The sequence below is a fragment of the Capsicum annuum genome, chromosome 6, assembly GCF_002878395.1.
Source record: "Capsicum annuum cultivar UCD-10X-F1 chromosome 6, UCD10Xv1.1, whole genome shotgun sequence".
Classification (NCBI taxonomy): Eukaryota; Viridiplantae; Streptophyta; class Magnoliopsida; order Solanales; family Solanaceae; genus Capsicum; species Capsicum annuum.
The window spans coordinates 10,030,213-10,054,736 of record NC_061116.1 but is presented as its reverse complement, the minus strand read 5'-3'; the positions used below and the strand labels follow the sequence as shown (position 1 = coordinate 10,054,736).

The 24,524-nt window shown below is 32.5% G+C and overlaps 1 protein-coding gene across 1 annotated transcript in view; it reads right to left on the bottom strand.

The window, feature by feature from the left end:
* LOC107874461 (probable glucan 1,3-beta-glucosidase A) overlaps positions 1 to 20,451 on the bottom strand; it is a 38,433-nt gene extending 17,982 nt beyond the window's left edge. The window contains exons 1-7 of the mRNA XM_047414328.1: positions 20,080 to 20,451; positions 19,869 to 19,988; positions 9,688 to 9,720; positions 6,460 to 6,618; positions 6,200 to 6,369; positions 5,536 to 5,691; positions 4,353 to 4,705 (exon numbers count right to left, since the gene is read on the bottom strand). Of these exons, the coding sequence (XP_047270284.1) occupies positions 4,353 to 4,705; positions 5,536 to 5,691; positions 6,200 to 6,369; positions 6,460 to 6,618; positions 9,688 to 9,720; positions 19,869 to 19,988; positions 20,080 to 20,286 (1,198 nt within the window). The 5' untranslated portion in view covers positions 20,287 to 20,451. The remainder of the gene's footprint in view (positions 1 to 4,352; positions 4,706 to 5,535; positions 5,692 to 6,199; positions 6,370 to 6,459; positions 6,619 to 9,687; positions 9,721 to 19,868; positions 19,989 to 20,079) is intronic.
* Between the last annotated feature and the right edge of the window lie 4,073 nt (positions 20,452 to 24,524).

Below are 24,524 nucleotides of genomic sequence, written 5' to 3'. Positions count from 1 at the left end.
GATATGCTCCATTCTTGTGTTATAAACTTTGAAGGTCAGTGGGAGTAACATCTAACTTTGGAGGAGTTCGCGTATAATAATAGCTACCATTACAGTATTGATATGGTTCTTTTTGAGACCTTGTATGGTAGGCGATGTCGCTCTCTAATTGATTAGTTTGAGGTTTCTGAGACTAGACCTCGAGGTACGAACTTGTTTTACGAGTCTTAGGATAGAGTTTGGGTCATTCAGGGTAGAATTCAGGCAGCTTAGGGTAGGCAGAAATGTCATGCGTATCGTAGACTTCATGCCTTGAGATTTAGTGTTAGTGATCGAGTCTTTCTTCGTGTGTCGCCCATGAAGGGCATGATGAGGTCTTGGAAGAGGGGCATGATTAGCACCACATATATTGGATTATTTGAGATTCTTTGGAATATTAGGGATGTGGATTATAAGTTACAATTTCTCCCAGATTTATCAGCCATTCACAAAGTTTTTCATGTTTTCATGCTTCAGCGTTACATTCTGGATGAGTCTCACATCATTTGTTGGGATTCAGTGCAGTTGGTTGTCTTTTGTTGAGGAGCCTGTCTCCATTCTAGCCAGGGGTGTTAGGTGATTGCGTTCTTGAGATATTTCGATAGTTAAGGTCCCGTGGAGACATCAACCTATAGATGAGACTACTTGGGAGATCGAGTCTAATATGCCTGGTAGTTATCCCTAAATTTTTGCTGATTCAGTTATTCCCTATGCCTTTAGTTCGAGAACGGACTAGATTTTTAGTGGTGGATGATGTAATAATTTGATTTTCGTGAATTATTTATTTCTATATGATTTGGCTATTTTACCCCTCCCCGTAGTTGCTTTGTGTTATTTCTAGGGTATAGGGATGATTGACACGGTTCTCAATGATTTTGGTTTGATTTGCACAAGTTTGTGATTTTTAGAGATTATAAAGGCTTCATAGTTGACTATGGTCAATATTAATTGATCTTTGCATCGAATGGAAAAATGGACTGCGCAAGCAGATTCGAAATGTCGATTTTATAATGATAACATGGTTGGTGTAGTTTTTCGGCTCTTGAATCTCATTTCGACTCTCGATTTGGAAAGTTGTGAAATTAGATCTCGGGGATTAATTTTATGAAAATGGTACTTTTTTTCAAAATTAAATATCGCCATTGAGTTTGAAACGACGAATTTAGTAGGGTAGCATAGTTCTGCATTCTTGATATTTCAGATGAATTTCGACGGACCCGCAGAAACTTGAAATTCTCTAAGTTTTTAGTTGATGCACCACGCAGCTAGTGCATCCGCTTAAGCAACATTTTCATCGCTTAAGCGGAGCTCGCGTATGCAATAAGTCGGTCACTTAAGCTACAAGGCTGCCAACTGGAGGTATCGCATAAGCAATGTCAGGATCCCTTATGTGACACTCACGGGCCAAGCGGGTATCACAAAAGCGACACCTAGATGCTGAAGCGACTCAGTGTTCACTTAAGTGTTGCATGGGTAATATATATTTTCCCTTTTCGCGAACTTTCACCAATTTTTTACACTTGGAGCTTGGGGTTTTTGAATTATTGGGCAATTTCTTTAATTTTCAAGCTTGGGTAAGCTCCAAATCCCTAGTTCTATTATTTTTCTACGATTATTGTCATTTAAAGCTTTAAAAGTGAAATTCGGGAATTTTGGCCCGGAAAGCCTAAATTTGTATTTTTTCGATTCAATCCTCAATTTCAACTCATTTTTACTTGAATTTTCTCCTATGAATTCCATTAATCATGGGTAATATATTTTGGAACTAAAATTTCAGTATTACCCTTCTTTTTGAAAATTTATTTCGACGGTCAGTTTTGACCCCGACTCAAAATTAGTCAATATGGATATCGTTGGCTTTCTTTTGACGAGTAGAACCTATATTTGTATCTTTTAGTTTGATTTCGAGGTCATACATGAGGGAAAGACTTCATGATTAGAGGATTTTGGACTCAACTTTCTACATTCGAGGTAGGTTAAGGATTAACTTTCTTTAAACTTGGATGGATAGTTAATACTGATATAAAAGCATGGTATGGGTTTGTGAACCAATCATGAAAATGTTGTTATTACTGTTTGTGCCTGTGTGGGGCCTGTATTATTGTTATTTGGTGGATTTGAGATATTATTTACTATGTGTGACCTTGTGGAGTCTTATATGATGTATTGGCCTGGTATTTGTGCAATTGGTTGTTCTTCTAAGTGGAAATTGTCTAAATTAGAAATTATGTGGTATCAAATGACAATTTATGGTACATCTTACTCTATTGGTACATGGATTATGTTGGATCATGGATGATTGGCTTATTGAGTAGATTTTGGCTCACGTACTTGGTACATTGGTTGGATTTTAAAAATTCTCATCCTAGTTGATTGTGAGGATTACATCCTCATATCATATTCATTCATGAAACATTGATACCACCGTGAAAATAAAAATATTAATTTTTCTGATAAAAAATGTGATATCTTTAAAAACCCTTTGCTAATGTATATGTCGGAGAGGAACTATGAATATTGCATTGGTATTAATTATTGGATTGTATATGGATTAACGAACCTCTAATGGGATCTTTAAAAACCCTTTGCTAATGTATATGTCGGAGAGGAATTATGAATATTGCATTGGTATTGATTATTGGATTGTATATGGATTAACGAACCTCTAATGGGTCCTACCTCGGGATCTTATAGCTCGGTAGGTGTATACGAAGGTTGTGCGACGACCTCGTGCATCACATCATCATCATCATCTTTATTGCATTTCATAGATTGTGCATATTCTATGTTGTATTTACATTCTTGACCTGATATCTATCTATTTGTGCTTTTTTCTTGTACTTGTATTTAGTATATGTGTATATTGTAGAACTATTAGTGGAGACAGTGTGGGCTATCATTTGGGACATTTTTAGATTGCAGGTGACATTTCCATAGTGTGTATTTTATATACGTTATTTTCTACTTTGCTCAATCAGCCTATGATATCTACTGAGTACAAGTGGAGCATACTCATTCCTACTGTGCCCTTTTGGTGTAGATTCAAGTATGAGTGTGCCACACAGTAGCTGATTCTAACGGTGTTTGGAGCTTTTTCGAGGTAGCGGTTGGTCTATGCTTCCAAAGATGATCTACTACCTCCTCTTGTTTAGTTTATGTCTTATTTTCATTATGTCTTATTTTCATTTTCAAAGACATATTATGTTTCTTTTGGACTATCAGTTATATATTTTGACTTTGAGATGTACTTAGTTGGTTCTTACACTTTCACACCGAATTTGATAGATTTATGGTATCTCTATGTATATTTTTCTGCTATCATTGTATATGTGGGGTTTGGGTTTGTTCTAGAAGTCTTACCTTGAACTTTGGTATTTTTTTCTTATGTCATATCAGTTTGGGTGATTTGCTTACTTGTCAAAGCTTGTTGCGACAAGTTTCATCATGAACATTAGCTTTTGGATCGCGACAAGTCTCATCATTAACCTTAGTCTCATCATAATATACATAATCAATGTATAGATGTTGTATATTTCAACGAAAGAAGCCCTTTGATGAAATAGGTGTATTATGTTTTCGTGGGCTAATTTTGCCACCCCTACTCATGAAGTACTATGCTGCAACTTTAGATACACTTAACAAATATTAGGATCCTAATTTATTCTATTTAACAGAGCAAGGGAGAGGTGTGTGTGTATATATATATATATATATATATATATATACTAATGCCATGTAATCAGAGGGGAGGGAATTAAGTACAGTTAGAACCCTCTATAACAGTCCCTCGATATAACGATGTTTCATTGTAACTCCTTGATTTTCTTTCGAATTAATTTTTCATATTATATTTTAGTTCTCCATAACAACATTCTACCTATAATAATAATGTCATTTATTATAGTAGTACATTCTTTGAATAATTTTCCCCTCTGTAATAGCTATACTCAATTATAGTGTAATAATATTTTGTAAGAAATGTAGTAGGTATAAATAAAATATTAAAATATTTATGACAGCCATCATTAATACCATGCACATAGCAAATTTCAAGTTAGAATATCCAGAAGAAAAGAAAAATTGTATTTTTATGGTGTCCATTAATTATGGTTGGAACTTCACCGGGAAAAAGACTATTATATTTGCCTTTTGTATGTTCATACCTTTTAAATTTTGCATATTTTTGTGTATAGTGGCTAAATGAGATTTATAGTCAAATGACACTATGCATATACAAAAATACCTCGCTATAGCAATCATAAAATTTTCAGACAAACGTTGTCACTATAAAGTGTTGTACAACATAATGAAAAGAATAAAAAAGGGAAAACAACCAACAAAAGTGAGAGGGCCATTAGATTGGGTGATGGTGTTGAGTTGAGCAGAACGGTTGGTGTTGACATAATCAAGATTTTGCTGGACAGACATGTTATTGAACATGTCAGAGAAAAGGCTGTAGTGATTAACATCAATCACAGATCCCTTTAAGCCACTGGCAAATGACAAAAGCTCTGTAGGATCAACAGGTCCTAATCTGTTGGACATCACAACATATGCTGTAGGAGAATGTTTGCGGACAGCATTGTATCCAGCTTTGTAGAATTTTTTAATCATGTCTAATGTAACTTCAGGGGCTTGTGGCTCATTGATTAACTCTACTGCATAAAGGCTTGGATTCTTCGCATACCTATAATACATGTAAAAAAAATATGAGCCGTTCTAATGAATTTCAACTTCTATATCTTGATACTGTAAGATAAATTTCATATATCAAATTTCAACTTCTATATCTTGATACTGTAAGATAAATTTCATATATCAAATTATTAGAGGGAGATTTAGGATTTAAAGTTAATGAGTCGTTAGTCGTATTACAGTGTCTTCAAGTTTATATATGATGACAGTTGTGTTCATGGTCGTATATTTATATATATATAGTCAACATTTTAACACACACATATAAAACTAAACACACACATATATAAAACTACTGAATTTTCGTGAATCAGCACACAACATGTTGGATCCGCCAGTGCAGATCTCTCATAACCTAAAATCATCTAGAAACAGGATCTCGGATTTGGTAATGGGAGGATTTATAGTCTGTTTCAAAAGAAATATATAACATCAACATGGATTGTTGCTTGTTTAGTCAGGTATGGGATGTTGTGGAGCCTCGATTCGGGTCCACCCTAAGGCTGAAAAGGAAGTTCTTCTTAATTTCTAACCCCTAGGCAAGAAGGATTAAATTGCAAAATAATGTGTCAATTTCCTTTATTCATTTTTAAACTGACCAAATTTATACCCATTTTGAATATCCTTCATCCCTTAAATAATACCAACTATATGTGGTCGTCCGTAAAAAGTACTGTGATTAGGAATAGAAAAGATCAAGCAATTTACATGTTATAACATGTGAAAATAGACTAGTAGTATATAACATGTGAAAATAGACTAGTAGTATAAGTAAACGATCTCACTATCGATATATACAAGTTAAATTCTAATTATTTTTACCTGGCTTTCAGGAAGTCAATGACTGCAACTGTCTGTTGAATGGTGTCATCGGTTTTTCCCCATTCTATAGTACCATCTCTATTGGCACTGCGCTCATTGGGATTTTGACAACCATGTGCAGCATGCAGATCTATTATAACTTTAAGTTTGTATTTCCTGCAAAAATTTCAAATTCCCCATTACAACCCAATATAGCATCAAGTGCACCAACTTGTTATGGATTTATCATGTGAATAATTCTTATATTAGCAGTGTAATTTATCATGTTATTGTAGGATGTCGATAGAATTCTTTTAGTTAAGTTGTTCTGAGTTATATGGACAATTATTGTTGTTATTTTTAGTTGACCTAATTATGTAAATATGTTTAATACTAATGGTAAGCATATGAAGAAAATAACGGAAAATTTTGTGGAGTGTCAGATATAAATGTTTGAAACTTCACATTTACATATTTGAAGTTCAATTTTGGGAAGCCAAACTTCAGAAAAAAAATGTCAGAATTTTATCCTTGATAAGTTACACTAAAAGAAAAAATGTCAAAAGTTTGTTGCCAAATTTCCCACACAAATTTTGCAACTTCATCCGCGTTACTTGAAGTTGATTCTAAAGTGACTAAATTTGCCAGTTTTATCCTAAAATCAGCTATTTGTGTACATGTACACCTAGCCCAGAGAAAGGCATTGTCTAAGACTTGCAACGAGCCTCCAACATAGGGCTTTGGAGGTGTTGGGTCACTTGCAATCCACCATCCAACTGGAATTCTTACTGCATTCAGTCCATTGCTTGCTATGAATTTGAAGTCTTCTTCTACAATAAATGTACTCCAATGTTCCTGTACCATAAATATAATGTTTTTAAATTATTTTTAAATATATAAATGATCATTCTTTTTATAATAGATTAAAAAGAAAAGTGTGCATACTCTCATAACTTTTGGTGCCATGACTGAACCATAGCCATTAGTTATTTGGAATTCTCCTTCAAATTTTCCACTAGTTTGCAAGATGAAAACAGAGGGATCATCATCACCCCATCCCCCATTACCTTCATTGTCAGCTGCTACAAGCTCCTCCGTTTTTACCTGAAAATTATTAATTTTAATTTTACTTTCCAAGGCTAGCGAATATACACTAATACATGCTTAAATTAGTTGAATGTCACAATTAATTAGCTCATTGTTTGTGCAGTTTTTAGGATTGTTGCAAGAATCGAAAGAAGTGTTTAGTTCTCGTAATTGGTCATATTTGAAATTGGAACTTGAAAATTAGTTTTTGAAGCTATAAGTTTTGGAATTATTTGGAATTCTGTGAGCTTAAGTCCCCAAAACACAAAAAGGAACTTAAAAATATTTGAAAATTATATTCTCAAAATTGGATCAAATTTTAGGGCTAAACAAATATCTAAAAATAAATTTTCAAAATTTAATCCAAAGACTATAGTCAAGCGTTAGCTTAATAGACATAAAAGAAAAAAAAATATGTTATTCTCTCCTTTCTGGCAATAAGATGTGAACTTATTTGGATAACCTACTTTAAAAATAAGGGATACAACTACAAAAAAAGACCTTTAACTGGGTTTTTCTCCATCTTAGTTTTTTTTTGACGTAGTTTAAATATTACTACAACCAAAGAGCTTCTTTAGAAATGCTACTATTCTCCACATGTAAATGAAAAAAACTTCCTCCTATCATCATCAAGAATAAGAACCAGGTATATTGCAATATAAGCATCACTCACTTAAGTGAATTTTAAAAAAAAAAATTAAAAGCCTCGCTGAGAAGCCAATTTATTAAAAATCAAAATTATTTATAAACCGAACTCAAAAGTGACCCGGTCCATGAGAAACAACAAAAATCAGTCTTATTCAAAAATCACAATTAGGAAAGTTAAAATGGGAAGGTTCAAGAAGCTCCTTCAATTCTCTCTTTTATGATCATATCATTTTCTTTGACTCCTCTCTCAGTTGGTGTTGTGATCTTAAGCAGATTTATGCACCTAAGTGTTGTTATCTACTCTTATTTAGTCAAGTTTTGAGGACTTCTTGTGTGTTTAATGAGTTAATATTCATATAATTGAGCATCTAAGTATTGAACTATACGTTTATAATGTTTAAGGTGTGTTCAAAACAACTTTGGAAGCAAAACATTCACTTAGAGTTCAAACGGGGAAAGTAGTATTCTTAGCTTGAGCTATGTGTTATTCTAGTTTGTCTTCTTGAATTCTATTGTGTTGTAAGCTCTAATTCATGATATTTTATATTAAAGGAAGCTTGGTGAGATGATAAACTTGATAACGTGATGATATACAAGTTGTTTTTTAAGAGGAAAAGCTATCACGAAGCGATGAACCAAAGGCCAAATGCATGGAGCAAAGGATGACCAAAATTAGAATTTTTGGGCTTAGGGGCATGCCACGCCCTTAGCTGTATTCTAAGATGCAATTTTCAATGTGTCACCATGATAGGGGCGTGCCACACTCCCTATCCTCCGCGATAAGGGTGTGGCATGTTGGTGTGTCAAGTTTGGCTAATTGATTCCAACTATTAATAGAACACTCCAATCTTTTTGTAAACACCTTGCACGATCATTGAGACTTGGAATAAAGTTGAAGAGGCTTCTCTTAGGGTTTTTATCCCTTACTTTAGTTTACTTTTGTATTATGAACATGAATTTCTTAATTGTGATTCTTTGTAATTCTATGAGTGGCTAACACCCTCATCTAGGGCTGAGGCCAAGAACATGAGTGGTTAAGCCTGTAATTAAGTTGGCTTATGTTATTTATCATTATCGGTTGTTCATCTATCCTCGTATTCACTATTGTATAGATTCGCTACCCTTAGGATAAACTTATGATTCTATCATAAACCTGGAAGGAGGAACGATAGAATAGAGCATGGGATGTATGGGATAGGATCTTAACCATTCAAGGAATTGAAGTTAGGATTTGCTTTTAGGATAGGAATATACCTAATTTGCCCTATTTGGTTGATATAAGGGTAGAAATTCGCATCTCCGCTCAATGATGTAGTTGTGAGGATATGTTAGATGATTAGAGGTTTGAAATACCCTAGTCATGTTATCAAACTCGTGAACCAATAACCAAGATAATTAATTAAACCAAAGAGATTTTTCGTAGCAAAGTAGGAGTGTTCGCAGTGTCTTAGCCCTAGGTTTCTCCCCATTATTGTTCAAGTACTTTACATTACCTTATTGTTTACAGTTACTTTAGTTTTCAATTCTCAAGTATTTTAGGTTACTTTTGCACTTGTTTAATCTTCATAGTGAACTAAAATTGGATAGTTGTTGAGCACAAGTTTCTGTGGAATCGATACTTGGATTTTAAAGTCTACTTTACTACTTGGATAACCACGTACACTTGAATGTGTGCTAGGATGCAACATGTTGTTACATTGTTTAATTGGTACTTTATTCAACCTCAGCTGAAGAAGTTATATCAGCCCCACTGATCTGATTTCTTTCTCAATTAAGTGAATGTTACAACTCTTAAAGTGATTTTTGGCTTTTGGTGTATTTTGACCATATGACTACTTTATGGTATTGTGGTTTGCAAGTCTGGTAGCACGGTTCCAAAGGTAGTTGGTTGAGTATTACATGAATTTTTCATTTGGGAAGTCTAGGAGTAGATATAGTTGACTTTGATCAACATTTGGTAATAACGAAGTTGTATGAGAATTTTGTTAGTTCTATTGGCTCCAAAATGTTAATTTTTGGTTAGTAGAATGCTTGGTTCAACTCCCGAGGTGTCCAAATGGATTTTGACTATCGGGTTCGAAATTTGAAAGTTTAATACTTAAAGTTGACTTTGATCAACGTTCGTTGATAACGACCTTTGCTAGATGATTTGATGATTCCATTGAGTCTCAGCTATCGTTTTTAATCTAGTAGCACAGTTATTTTTTGTTCACGAGGTTCTGAGTGAATTTCGAGGGTCCCTTTGAGGATTTTCAATTTTTTCTTGGTTGTTGATGCAGCTGTCATCTGGTGATTCCTTCACATTCGTGAAGAGGCACCACATTTAAAATAGAGGATTAGGATTGACCTTTGCGTTCGAAACATGGGTGTCACATTTGCAAAGGGTTAGCCTGGTCGGTAGAGTTTCTCATCGCATTTGTAATGGGTCTTGGGTGTCACATTTGTAAAACTGGTACTATTTATCCTCCAAATCTGCATAGAAACGTAGCCCATATTAATAGCAAATAATATTGAAAAACAATTTAGAAAATAAAAATTATTATTAGGTGTTTGACTATGTTTTATTGTAAAAATGTAAAAAGTAGTTTTTGTTTTAAAATGAAAAATGATATTTGAAGACTCAAGTTGTGTTTGGCCCTGAAATAAATTAGAGTTACTTTTTTTAGAGTAATTTGGATTGAAAAATGTGAAAACACCATCTACTCTGTTTTTGAAATTTTTTTAAACAAGTGAATAATATGAGAAGAAAATTTTTCAGATTTGCATGGCTAAATATATATGCTGAGTTCAATTCAGAAAAAAAATGAAAATTTTTCGTGGGCAAATGCCCTCTTAGTCTCATGGAATCTATCTTTGAAACCCAAAGATGTCAGAAGTGGAAGTGGAGTTAGAATTTTGAGTTTATGAGTTATGAATTATGAAAAAAATAGCTTTATAAATTCGAAATAAATTATATATACATATTATCTGGATTTTAAAACCAGAGGCGGACCCGCATTGTTCGTACTGGGTGTTTGAGCACCCATTAAACCTGGTAAAAATTTTATATATTTATATAGAAATGTAGTAAAATTGGTTATAATATATTGTTAAGCATTCATAGACAAAAGTGGTTGGGTGCTTTGGTTTTGATGTGGAGCTAAAACACCTTGATGTCTATAGTGTTGTGGGCTTGATTCCTAATAGCAACACACTTATTTTTTTCTTAAAAGAAGTGAGCACCCAACACCTATAAATCGTGAATTTATCCATGTTTAAGACTCAAATAAATATTTAAGTAAAAACTACTAAATTCTATGAATTCGTACGGAGAACTGTTGTTGCCTTCGTGAAGTGTGTAGCCTAATGATTAAAAAACGAAATGATGGTAAATTTCTTTTATTTTTTTTTAAAAAGTTTACTTAACTGTTAATGCTCAAATAGAGTTACCCAATATCTACATTAATAGGAAGTAGCACAAATGCATGATAGACACATTCATTCAAGACATATGAAAGATGGAATATATGACAATGGGTAGAAGCTACACATATACTAATAACCATGTATGTCATAAGATTGACTGGATATTTGTTAGGCATAATACGATCCTAAATTTGACATCAAATTATAACTTTGACCTTAAATTTTGATAATACACAAATATGACCTTTAACTATTCAAAACTGTACAAATATGACCTCCTATCCTATGTGGCAAAACGCGTGTTGTACATGCAAAATTGAGCGTGTCAGGCTAAAAAAGGGTAAAATGACTATTATGCCCTTACTAATTTCTTTTTATATATTTAAATGACTTTTCACTATTATTTTTTCATTATTTTTAGCTCAAAGATGAAACTATACTAATAATAAATAAAAAAATTATAGTTTTAATAAAACGTTATTAAATTAAAGTTACTAAATTAACGTTATTAAAACATTATTAAATTAACGTTATTAAATTAACGTTACTAAAACACTATTAATAAAACGTTATTAAAATATTATTAAAGGCAGTAGTAGTAGTTTATTAAATTAATATTATTAAAACGTTATTAATAAAAGATTGTTAAGGCCAGTAATAGTAGTATATTAAATTAATGTTATTAAAACGTTATTAAGGGCAGTAGTAGTATATTAATTTAACGTTATTAATAAAAGGTTATTAAGGTGAAAATTTTATCAAAATATTGTTATTAATAATAATAATTAGTCCTAGTAGTAGTGGTATATTGATAGAAGCAATAGTAGTATGTAATATGTAGAAATAGTATAATAATAATAATAATAATAATAATAATAATAATAAGCAAAACGATGTCGTTTTAACTTATAGAAGCAAAATGACGTCGATTTAAGTTCGAGATCAAAAGTCCTTCCATTCAGCCCTTTTAATAACGTGGCACCGTATGATTGGATTACATATCCATGTAGGCGTAAGTGAAACTCACGCATGAAGGTTGCAAAATCGGAGGTCATATTTGTTCAGGTTTTGAATAGTTAAAGGTCATATTTGTGCACTATCAAAATTTAAGGCCAAAGTTATAATTTGATGTCAAATTTAAGGTGATATTTATGTATTATGCTTATTTGTTTATGCTTTATGAACTCAAAGCCTCACATAGCAAGGGTGTGTATGGACCCTCAACTTTCAGATCATAGTCCTTAATGTGTTGAATTTGCACAGCAAGTGGTAACCTGTGCTAAATCGCTAAGATTTTATAACGAATTAGCTGAGCATGAACAATTTATGCAAAAGGTTCAGATAGCATAACTCTAGACATCCAACTTTTCAGGCAGTTTGGGAAAATATGCAGAGAGTAAAGCAAGCTCTGACGAAACTACATGATTAAGGACTAAAGAAATGGATCAAAGAGCGGTAGAAGCTAGGTGTGCAATCAAGCTGGTTCAAATTAAAGGGAGAATGATGATAACAGTGGTAAGTCAGGTGTTGCTGCAGGGGGAGAAACCATGTAAGGAGAACCTGGTTAAGTGGCTAAATGTTCAGGAGAGCATTATGCAACAAAAATCAAGGGTGTAGTGGTTTAAATTTGGAGACTCAAACACCTCGTACTTTCATGCTTGCCTAAAAAAAAAAGGCAGACACAGAACACTATTAGGAAGCTGGTTAACATAGATAAGGTGTTTATACAAACAATTGCAGCAATTGAACCCGAGATTACCGAGTTCTAAAAATATTTCCTTAGGAAGTTAGATACTCATTCACCTACCTTGAACGCTCAAATTATGAAGGAGGGTTATGCATTAAATTGGTGTTGGATTAAAGTTGAATGTGTGAATGGTAAATGGAGGAAATTAGTGGAGAGAAAAATGAGATCACACTTAGGGTCCGTTTGGCCATGAATTTTTTTTTTCTTTTTTTCGGAATTGGAAATTGTGGTGTTTGGCCATGAAAATTCGAAAAATAATTTCGAAAATTTTTTCTGAAAAGGGAAAACAGGTTTTTGGTGTTTTTACAATTTTTCAACTCCAATTCCAAATTTTATTATTATTACATATAACTCCAATCTTTTAAATTCTTACATAAAACTCTCCTTATAACATTACTTTTTCAATATTAAGTATATATCAGTTTTAAAGAATAAGATAATTATAATTTCAAACTTAATGCTATCCTAATTAATATATATCTCTTTTTCTCTCTCATCATTATTTTTCTCCCTTATTTAATTTTCTCTCTTATTTAAGACACTATTTTACGGCTAATGATCCTAATTATTATAATAATAATAATAATAATAGTAATAATAATAATAATAATAATTTTTCTGTTGTGATACGTATGTTTAAGGAATTATAGTCGTGTAATTAATAATGGATAATCGTTTTCTATATTTATTGAATTAATAAAGTTGTAGCAGATTAGTTTACCACTGCCACAAATTATTCTCATTTTTAATTTGATTATATATATTATATTGTGTACATCTTTATTATACTATTCAAATATAAATAGTTTATACCATATATATGCTAAAAATATAAATCGGTGATACATATTTTTCATAAAAAAAAATATGTCCAGTTTAACAAATTTATACCTTAAATTGCAACTGCTACCTTTATATCATGTATGTTATATATAAAGTTTATACCATGTATATATCATATACACTTATATATAAATATACAAAGTATTAAGAAACATACTAATCATATTTATAACATAAATATACAAAGTATGTTATATGTGAAGTTTATACTATGTATATACCATATACACACATATATAAATATACAAAGTATAAAGAAACATACTGAGCATCTTTATATATTTATGGTATATCATATAATATACCATAAATATGCAAAGTATGTTTTACATAGAAATAATTTATTCACACACAATAAAATCTTTCATGTACAAGAAAATTAAAGAAATAAATTAGCAGAACCCTAAAATTTAATACGGAAAAGGGCCTAAAATGCCCTTCAACTATGTTAAATGGTGCAAAAATGTTCTCCGTCTACCTATTGGGCCTAAAATGCCCTTTTCGTCTACCTATTGGACCTAAAATGTCCTTCACACCTATCTATTGGGTCTAAACTGTCCTTCTCATCTACCTATTGGGCCTATTTTGCCCTTTTACATAAGCAAATTATATGGAAAGACCATCCATAAAACTTAATTACATAAATAATATTACTTTTTCGATATTAAAAAAAAAAATCTTCATATATAGTCATTTTAAGAAATCAAAAAAGATAATTATAATTCTTAATTTAATGCAATAACTAATTTTTTATGAATAAATATTTATGGAATAAAAATTATTTTGTTGGAAGTACAAATATATCACATATTTTTGTTGTATAAATATAATTAATGTAAAAGTAAGATTATGATTATATTTTTTTATATAATCTATGAGATAAATATTCATGATATTTTTTATATAATTTTTGCACCATTTGATATAATATTAAACAACATTTGCACCATTTGATATAATATCAAACACCATTTAATATTATATCAAATGGTGCAAAAATTATATCAAAAATATAATAATAATCTGACTTTGATATTAATTAATTATATTTATACAACAAAAATATATGATATATCTATACTTCCAACATAATAATTTTTATTCCATAAATATTTATTCATAAAAAATTATGATTACCCCATTATATTAGGATTAAAAATGCACAATAATGAAATAATACTAGATGATTAACATACATGAAAATAAAATGAAACATACACGAGCAAATAATGGAATACTTAGTTTATTTAAAAATATATGAATTTCGAATATAAGAGAAAAATATTTGAAAGCAAGGATTATCTTTTCTACTTAATTTGAAGATTGAAAATATATCTCTTAAATTAAGGTGAATTGGTAGTTAGTTATTGCATTAAATTAAGAATTATAATTATCTTTTTTTGATTTCTTAAAATGGCTATATATAAAGATTTTTTTTTTAATATCGAAAAAGTATTATTATTTATGTAATTAAGTTTTATCGATGGTCTTTCCATATAATTTGCCTAAGTAAAAGGGCAAAATAGGCCCAAGGTAGATGAGAAGGGCATTTTAGACCCAATAGATAGGTGAGAAGGGCATTTTAGGTCCAATAGGTAGACAGAAAGGGCATTTTAGGCCCAATAGGTAGACGGAGGACATTTTTGTTCCATTTTATATAGTTGAAGGGCATTTTAGGCCCTTTTCCAAATTTAATAACAAATCATTTCCTATTTTTTACAAATGGAAAATAAAAACAAAAAATTAAATAAATTTGTAAAAAAATAAATTTGTATGAAAGATAATATTTGTTACCTAAAAAATAGGAAGCAGTGATTTGTTAATATAACATCCATATTTAAAATTTTCAAATATGAGAAAACGGCTATTAATATAAATATTATATACGTCATCATTGAAATTCATTAAATATGGCCATGTATATGTAATTACTTTTATAAAATTGGCTAATTGTGTTCTTTTTTCATTAGTAGGTAAATTTTAGTTGGGTGATTTTGATAGTTCGTAAAAGTTGAGGCATAAAATCATATTTAAAAAAGTTTTTTCAAAAGCCAAAAAAAAAAAATTCAAAAAAGACATGGCCAAACACAACTCCAACTCCAACTTTAACTCCAACTCTGAAAAATTGTAGTTTTCATGGCCAAACGGCTACAAAGTGTACTTAAAAATAAGTCTACTAATTGTCTCATATTGTTGGGAGAAAGAAACTTTCATGTGTTAAAGAAACTTTCATGTGTTACTATTAAGAAACACATCTCCTCATGGATAGTGAGGTAAGAACAAAGAGGTGCCTCATGTTGTTGTCGTTGCTCGCTCGGTTTCGGATTTGGATTGATGAAGTTAATTTTTTATTTAATATATATATATATATATATATATATATAAATATATTATTTAATAATTATATATACATATATATACATTAAAATAGTACATATATATATATATATAATATTATTTAATATATATACATTATATATATAAATAGTAAATATATATTTTTTACTTTTTAAAACAAAAATACATAAAAATAGTATGTGTGTGGTTTTTTTTTTTTTTAAATATAGTTTCTTACGTGGCAATGACCTGGCACCAACATGGTGCGTGTGTAACCCACTCTCCATTGTGAGAGTGGTATTCAGTTTTGAGGGGTGAAATTAATTCGCTTTAAAGATGTTAAGGGGCTAAATAAACAGAAGTTTAGTTTAAGTGTTAAAGTAAGTTGAGTGGACAAGTTCAAGGGGAAATGATGTCTCTTTCGGAAAAAGGGCGACTTGCTGATGCAGATCAGGCGCAGAAGCCACTGGAATGGGCGAAATATCACCTGCGGACGCAGGTCAAGCGCAGTTCCAACACAGACTGGGCGCAGGTGACGTGACTGTTTAGTAACAATGCAATTTTCCAGAACCAATGCTTCCTTTTCGAAAGAACACCGAATGGCTATAAATACCTGACTTATTGCTCAGGTAGAAACATAATTTTCGAGAGCTGAAAAACACTTCTTGTCTTCTAAAAACTCATTGTGCAGCTCCCATTGATTGAGTTCAAAGAATTTGATAGTTTGAGGTACCGCTACTGTCGGATTGTGAGTCATTTTATCCTGCGAGAAAAAATTCCATAACCTTTGGACCTTGAGGGGAATTAATTCTTAAGGACACTCCATGAAATCGGAGGACTTGGCTCAAAATTTTGCTTCATCTCTTTTCTTTAAAAATATTGATTAACACACTTCTATTGGAAGGTCATTTTGATCTTGTGTTGAAGGTGTTGAAACTTCTAATTGTTCTTGACAAGTTTGTTCTTGAACTTAATTAAAATTTATGCGAAGCAACATACAGATTGTGTACCCGAAAAAACAAAAAATTGGAACTAATTAGACCAGTGACTTGTGAGGAGGTCAAACAAATTATGAGCTCAATTACAAAGGCTCCATGGAGTGATGGGTTCAATGTTTTGTGCTATAAGAGATCTTGGAACATTGTTGGTGAGGATATAACTTAGACTGTTTTACATATATTTGCTAGGTTAGATATGTTTAAGCCCAGAACAGCACATCTATCACTCTAATTCCTAAAGTGAGGAACTCATCAAACGTCAAAGAATATAGGCCTATCTATTGTTGTAGTATGCTATAGAAGACAGTGTTTAAAGTTCTAACGACTAGGTTGCCGGTGGTGATGTATGTTTCAGTAGACAAATGACATAATGCATTTGTACCAGGCCGACTGTTAATAGAAATTATCATCATGAGCCATGAGTTGATCAAAGGATGTGATAGAAAGTCATATCTCCATGATGAATGTTGAAAGGGGATACTTACAAAGCCTATGACTCATTAGAGTGACCTTTTAGGAACAAATCATAACTATTTGGGACTTCCTGAACAGTTTGTGAGGTGGATTATGATGTGCATTACCACTGTTTCCTACTTAATTTTAATCAATGGGAAGCGTTGGCAATGAAGTACCTATGTAGACTTATGAAAACTTTGAAGAAGACGTCTTGTTTTGGATTCCACCCAAGATATGCCAAACTTGACCTAGTAGAGTGAGGCTTCAAAGATGATCTTCTCCTTTTCTTTAAGGGAGATGCTAGGTTTGTTCATATCCTCTATTTAAAGTTTCAATATTTTTCCAAGGCCTTTCGACTGATTCTAATCAATCGAAGTGTCCAGTGTTTCTAGGTTGAGTGCAACCTATGGTACAATAGAGCATATTGAATATTCTTAGGTTTGAGAAAGGTAAGTTGCTGCTAGATATCTCGGGGTTCCTTTAAGCTCCAAAAGGTTATCAATAGTCCAATTGAGCTAGTTATTGATAAACTTTTGGGAAGGGTTAGTTTTTGGACAATTAAATTTTCGTCATATGTCGGTAGATTGCAGTTGCTCTAAAGGGTTCTTTTTGCTATACAAACCTTTTGAGCTCAAGTGTTTGTTCTTCCTAACAAGATCATACAATTCATTAAAATGATATGTAGAAGGTTCTTATAGACAGGGTCAGTCAAGATATCAAAATGGTCTGTAATTGCATGGGACATGGTATATACGTTACACACTGTTAGGGGCTTAAATGTCATTAATGGAGCTAAATGGAACAGAAGTTTCTATGGAACATGTACAGGAAGAAAGGTAAACTGCTGGTTCTTTGGGTTCACTCTCATTATATAAAGGCTGGAACCATTTGGGACACAATGCCATGAACTGTTTTGTGGATAATTCAAAAAATGTTTAAAGCAAAGAAGTACTTCTCTCGGGTAGGATTTACTAGGGAGGCTTCCCAAGGTGGCATGGAGGAAGACTGTTTATTATAACTAGGGCCTGCCTAAATGGAAGTTTATTTTAGAAAAATTACATAATACCTGCAACTTATCTTTACTAAATTACATAAAAATTCAGTGCTAATTATTTATCCAAAAATTGCAAAATAAGAGATTATTTGTTATTTAGCACAAAATAAGGATAGGAAGTAATTAGGAGTAAACTTATTGGCATCTAAGTTTTACTTTATGATTAAACTTGCAAATATGACTGCAAAACAAAGATTGGCTAGATAAAATACAAATATAAGGTTTTTTTTTTTCTTTTATCCGTGGTTTTTAGGTATCGCTTTGCGAACCCGACTAGTTGTACCCACAGGCCCCCGCTGTTTCAAGATATGGAGCTCCGGCTAGTTCCACGGGGCCCTGGATGCGCGGCCAATTTTCAATGCCTCCAGTGGCCCTGATTAGACTCGAACTGGCGACCTGAAGGACTTTGTCCTCAGGCCTTTACCAGCTGAGCTATCACTCAGGGTTATACAAATATAAGGTTTGAATCCCCACTATATTGATTATGTGAGGAGAGCCTAAATCTTTTCTTTGAGTGCGCCCCATTTAAGTGTGTCTAGGGAAGGTACTTGCATGGAAAGGCATACAGATAAGTTGATCATAGTGACAAGAGTGTTGTGACGGAAAGAGGTAAATACAAAAATAAAGAAGTAAAGAACACCAAATTTAACGTGAAAAAACTCTTCAAGTCGACGATAACAATCACGGGAACAAAGAGATCTAAATTGCTCCACTATAACAATAAGAAAACTATAAATATTCTTTGAATGGCCACACAACAACGACCAAACACGGAGACGCAATAGCTACACCAACGAAAGTAAATCAAGAGAAATCACTCGAAATAGAGCTTTTGTTCAGGATTCAAAACCAGATGTTTCAAACCTCCAAATCCATCCCCGCTGTTATGATCAAACACCAAGATGTTAGGAACACTCAGTCAAAATTTCAGACCGATCCAACAGTGAACCAGGTGGAAAACGCGATCTGAAGGTGGCTGGTCAGAGAGAAAAACTGCAGCAACTAAGCTCTCTTTCTCTCTTCTCTCTTTGGTGAGAGCTCTCTCAAAAACCTCTCTTATATGCTAATGTCTCTCAAAGACAAATACCAATGAGCATAATAATTCTCTCTCAAATAGTCCTATTTATAGATGATGGGTGATGTTTTTCCTAAAGCCAAATCAACTCAAAATAGGAATTGAAATGCCTTTCCTAAAGCCAAACCAACTCAAAATAGGAATAGAAATCCGAATCATTTTCCGATAGGATTGAAAACCAAAAGAAAATAGGATTAGGCCATGAGCCTGTGGCCGGAACATGAGCCATGGCCCAACAAAGAGGAGCTTCAATAGGCAATCAGGCATGGCAAAATTAAGATCCTTGGAGCTGGTATTTTTAGAATTGCATCTGTAGCAGCTATATATCATGCTTGTGTGAAGAGAAATAGGCGAATCTTTCAGAATAGAGTCAAGGAAACATACAATATGGTCCGGAAGATTATGCAGTAGGTATATCTTAGGGCCAACTTGGTTACAAGATTGCGAGAGTACGTAGAGAGGCTGAATAGATATCCCACATAGGACTAGTTGGAAACGCTAATTGTCGAGACTTAGAGAGGCATGGAAGTTCTCTTAGCCTTGTTTTTTTTTCAAAATCTGTAAAGCTTTACTTGGTAATAAATAAAAAATTATTTACCAGAAAAAAAGGTGAACACAAATTAAATCAAACACCATCAGTAAGAAAAAAATGAAAAATCTATCTCTGACGAAATTCATGAACACAGCAAATTAGAGGATACCTACTTTGAATGTTTCCCATCCAGTAGCATCTGTAAAGTTAGCAACAATAATTGTTCCTCCCCCTAATTCAGCACACAAATATTTTCCCATTGTAACTGATTTGAATTGAAGTCCAGTTCCGTCCTGATGATTAACGTCATCTTTTACACTATTAGTTTATAAAAGTCAAACTCTCTCTCATACGAAAATGATCAACTTTATAAAATTAACGTACCAAAAAATCTTTGTTGGGGATGCCATCAAAAAGAGAAGGTTTAATCCATCCTTCAGTAAGAAGCCAACCACCAAGATTAATAGCTTTAACTCGGAAATCGGGATTTAAATCTCTTCCATATGAAGAATTAAATATGCGACAAGACGAAATGATGAACAAGTAGTAGACAACAAGTAGTTTTCTTGCACATGATGAATAAGTTGCCATATTTTTTAGCTACATTCAACCTTCTGACTTTTTAAACTAGATCAGAATTAGTTTTATGATTATTTTTTTCTTGTGTATCTTGGTGCAATTTGAATTAGATTGAGAGCAGAAACAACAGTGTTTAAATCATATAAAAGTCAGCAAAAGAAAATGAGTAGGGTAGGAAATCGCTCTCTGCTTGTTCTATCTCCAACATGAGTATTGGAGAAAATAATATATAGAAAAAGAAGAACATCTGCCAACGTCTCAAAATAGTAGTAATAAAGGCCATCAATTCGGTTGACCGTAACTACCATTTATAAGATTGAATTGAATGGTAGAAATGGTTGGACAATTTAATTGGAGGACGTTGGGGGCAATGGTCGTATTTGACAAGAAATTAGTTGAATGCAAATCTTTGAGATATAAAAATAATAGCTTCTCCCCCACAATCCTTCACATGTATCAAAAAGAATACTATGAACTGAGCTAAGATGTTTTGCTGGCTTGTTACAAATAAGAACAATGCATGGAATGTGATATCTTTTAGGATATGAACCGCATCTAGCTAAAATAAAATTAAACCTACAAAAATAATTGACGAATTCTAGAACTTTTGTAAATCAAGATTTTTTTTTGTAAGTTCATCATCTTATCTCTCTCGCAATATGTATAAAAGCAAAAAAAAAAAAAATCAGAAGAAATCAAGTGGCATCACAATAAAAATTCATGTGACAGTTTTTAGAGAAAATTGAAGGAAATGTGTCATTTTAGTCTTGAATAAAGGATTGGTGGCATTGACCAACTTAAAGGGTCAAACATAATTAAGAAACTTGATTAGATTAATTGTGCACTTCATTAATATTTTCCAACTTCCCTCTTCTCTCTACAAATCAATCTCTCTTCTCTCTTTCTCTCGATAGTTTCTCTCTCTAACTTCTCCCAACCAACAACTTTTCAAATTTCTCGCTTCAATCATATGCAACTTCAACCTCTCGTGACAAATAGTTTTGAGTTATTCCCATTTCTTTTTTGCTTTCAACCGTTAGTCGACGTGACAGCATTTGCCGGCGATAACAATTTCGAGTTCTTCATCGTTTCTTTTCGATTTTCACAAGTAAAAAATTAGAGCTTTTTAGTTATGACGAAAATGAGGAAATTGACTTAACTTCTCTTCTATTATAAGTTAACAATTTCAATATTTGTTGCTTAAATTTACAATGGGGACTCAAGAATACCCTAATTTGTGGTATTTTCTTTCTTCTCTTTTCGGAGTGAAATATGATTTTTTTATTGTTACTATAGTTCTTGTTGTCGAACATTGTTGTAAAAATATCAAGAGTTGAATTTTAATCTGAGTAATCTGTTGCAATAGATGCGTAACAAGTTGCAACAGATTACTCATTCGTTGGATTTATATTATAGTGTTGTAACATGAATCTAACATATGGGTCATCTGTTGCAATAGATTAGTCAAATGTTACAATAGATTACTCACTTGTTGCAACGGATGACTCATATATTAGATTCATATTACAGGTTCTATCCATTGTAGCAGTGGTAGTTACATCAAATAAGAAATTCAACAAAAATCATAATTTTACTTACAAAATAACTTATGATGTAATGTCCAAGTTATATACGAACAAAATTTGACCTAAAAAATTCCAAAATTTCAATAGGGGCACAACGAATAAGTAAAACACATGAAAAATTTCATGAAACATGTAAAGAAGACAAAAATTGTATATCATACATCAAATGCAAAAGAATCAAGGGAACAAACATTTGAGTTCTCCTAAAATGTTTAAGTTTCCTAGTATTTTAATTGCTTTCTAATAGATGATCCATCTGTTACAACAAATTTTCTATCTGTTTGATAATTTGCAACAGATGAATCATCTGTTGCAACATATTAGTCATCTGTTGATTCAAATAAGCAATTATTAGTAATAACTAAATTGATTTAGGTAAAATTAAAGATGTTTTTAAGACAATGGGACAACATTTGAGTTTTTCTAAAAAATTTTGAGTTTCCTAGTATTTTAATTATTTCCAACAGATGACCTTGTTGGACAGTAAAAATTTTAAGTGCGAAAAATAAATAATTCGAGACAAGAAAATATTGCAACAATCAATTTTATTGATTTCAATGCGAGTGTTACAATCTCTATGAATCCTCTGATTCACCTTTTCAAATATAAATTCAAGGGCTTGAAGCTTAATCTTGAATTTGAACTTGATTTGTTGAACTTGAGGGACTTGATCTTGACTTGTGCTTGAATTCAAGGGTTTTTGAGTTCGTTCTTGAATATTGTGGTCTAAATCTTGAATCTTGATGAACTTGATTTGAATGCCTGAGCTTTTTAGAGAAATTATGACGTTTGATCTACGAGCTTTCTCTTGCTACTTGTTAGAATTATGGGGGGCCCTTTTCTGAATTATGAGACTCTTATTTATAGTTGTAGGAAAAGAAGAGTCATGATGAATATGGACTTCCTTTGACCAATCGAATTTAAGTGACATGTCACCTTTTATGGGCTTTAATTTTATGAGCCTACTGCATCATTTTGACATGTGTCATGGTCTTATTGATTCCTTCCCTTGACTTGGCATGCCACGTCATTTGACACGTGTCACTTATTTGGGCCTTTAGAATATGACAATCTCTTGGGCTTATTAAAGTGGGCTCATCATTTGTAGCCCAAATTAATGGACTAGCCTAATAAAGATTGGACTTCATTTAAATCCATACATGTTTGGACTTAAATAATTAATCCAATTATATTAATCCGCGATATTTATTTGGGACTAATATATTTTGAATTTAATATAATCCAAATTTGATACGGATTTAAATTTAATAAAATTGCATCGCCCACAAATGCCCCCTACTTCAAAACTTGCTGAGACATTTAATCTTTCGACGACTAGAATTGAAGTATTTGTAACAATATTTGTGTAACAAAGAAAAGCCTCGAGCCAACGCCTCAAATAGAAATCTATTTAATTTGAATTTGACTTTCTAAAATTCTGAAGTTCTAACTTATATTACAATTATAGGCAAAATATGAATGAATATTTCAGTCAAAATGATGGCACATGATTGCTAACCAATAATCCACGTGAAATCACATAATTGACCCTTCTTTTGTTTGCATGCATTTTCTAAGAAAGTGGAAATGTTATCATTTTTTATTTACTGGTTGTTGCTTTGTCTCATAGTCATTCCAATCATTTGGATTGGAGAAAAAAAAATGGTAGCAACCCAAATTCCCTTTGAGCATAGGAAACGTTATTCTGCCGCCTCAAGTTACTTTATGTGTGTTATTTCTTTTTTAAGCCTGCACGTGACTGGAGGAGGCATAAGATAACATTCCTTGTTTGAGTTCCATCCGAAGTCAAATTGTAACACCCAATTCATCTTTGACATTAATTGCTCAGCCGACTTTACACTTCTATAAATATGAATCATTTAATCGCTTGTGATTCAGAATTTAACTGCTGCAATTCTCATCGGTTCTGTTTGATTGTTGGTTGCGCCTGACCGAAGTATTGGTGAGTTGTTTTTCCTTAATTTGCTTATTAATGTTTTGTTCTCTTTTTCTTTTCCTTTTTCTTTGTAGGGTTGAAACAAATAGCAATATGCAACAATTGACTTAGGGTGCGAGAGTTTAACTTCGCCTTCATATACTATAAGATCGACCAATTTTGACTCTAAGACGGTGGCTATGCAATAATCAGCTTAGGGTGCGAAAGTTTAACTTCCCCTTTGTACACTCTAAGAACGACCAATTTGACTTCAAGATGTTGACTTTGCAACAATCGGCTTAGGGTGCGAGAGTTTAACTTCGCCTCCGTACACTCTAAGACCGACCAATTTGACTTCAAGACATGGTTTTCTTTAAGTATGGGCCTTTTCAATGTTCAGCTTAAGGTGCAAAGGGACAAATTTTGTCTATGTTAAGGCATGAAAATTTTGATATCCTTTTAAGGATAAACTCGTTAGAGGCCAGCACCAGCTTAAGGTGCAAAGGGGCAAATTTTGTCCACCTTAAGGCATGGAAATTTTGATATCCTTTAGGGATAAACCCGCGGGAGGCCTACTTAAGGTGAAAAGAAACAAATCTTGTCCACCTTAAGGCATGTAAATTTTGAAATCCTTTTAATTGTAGGCTTGGAGAACTTTGGCATTCCAAATCCCATTGAAGGAACTCTTATTCTTTTTGACGGGTTGCCCCCATTGAGCCACAAGTATT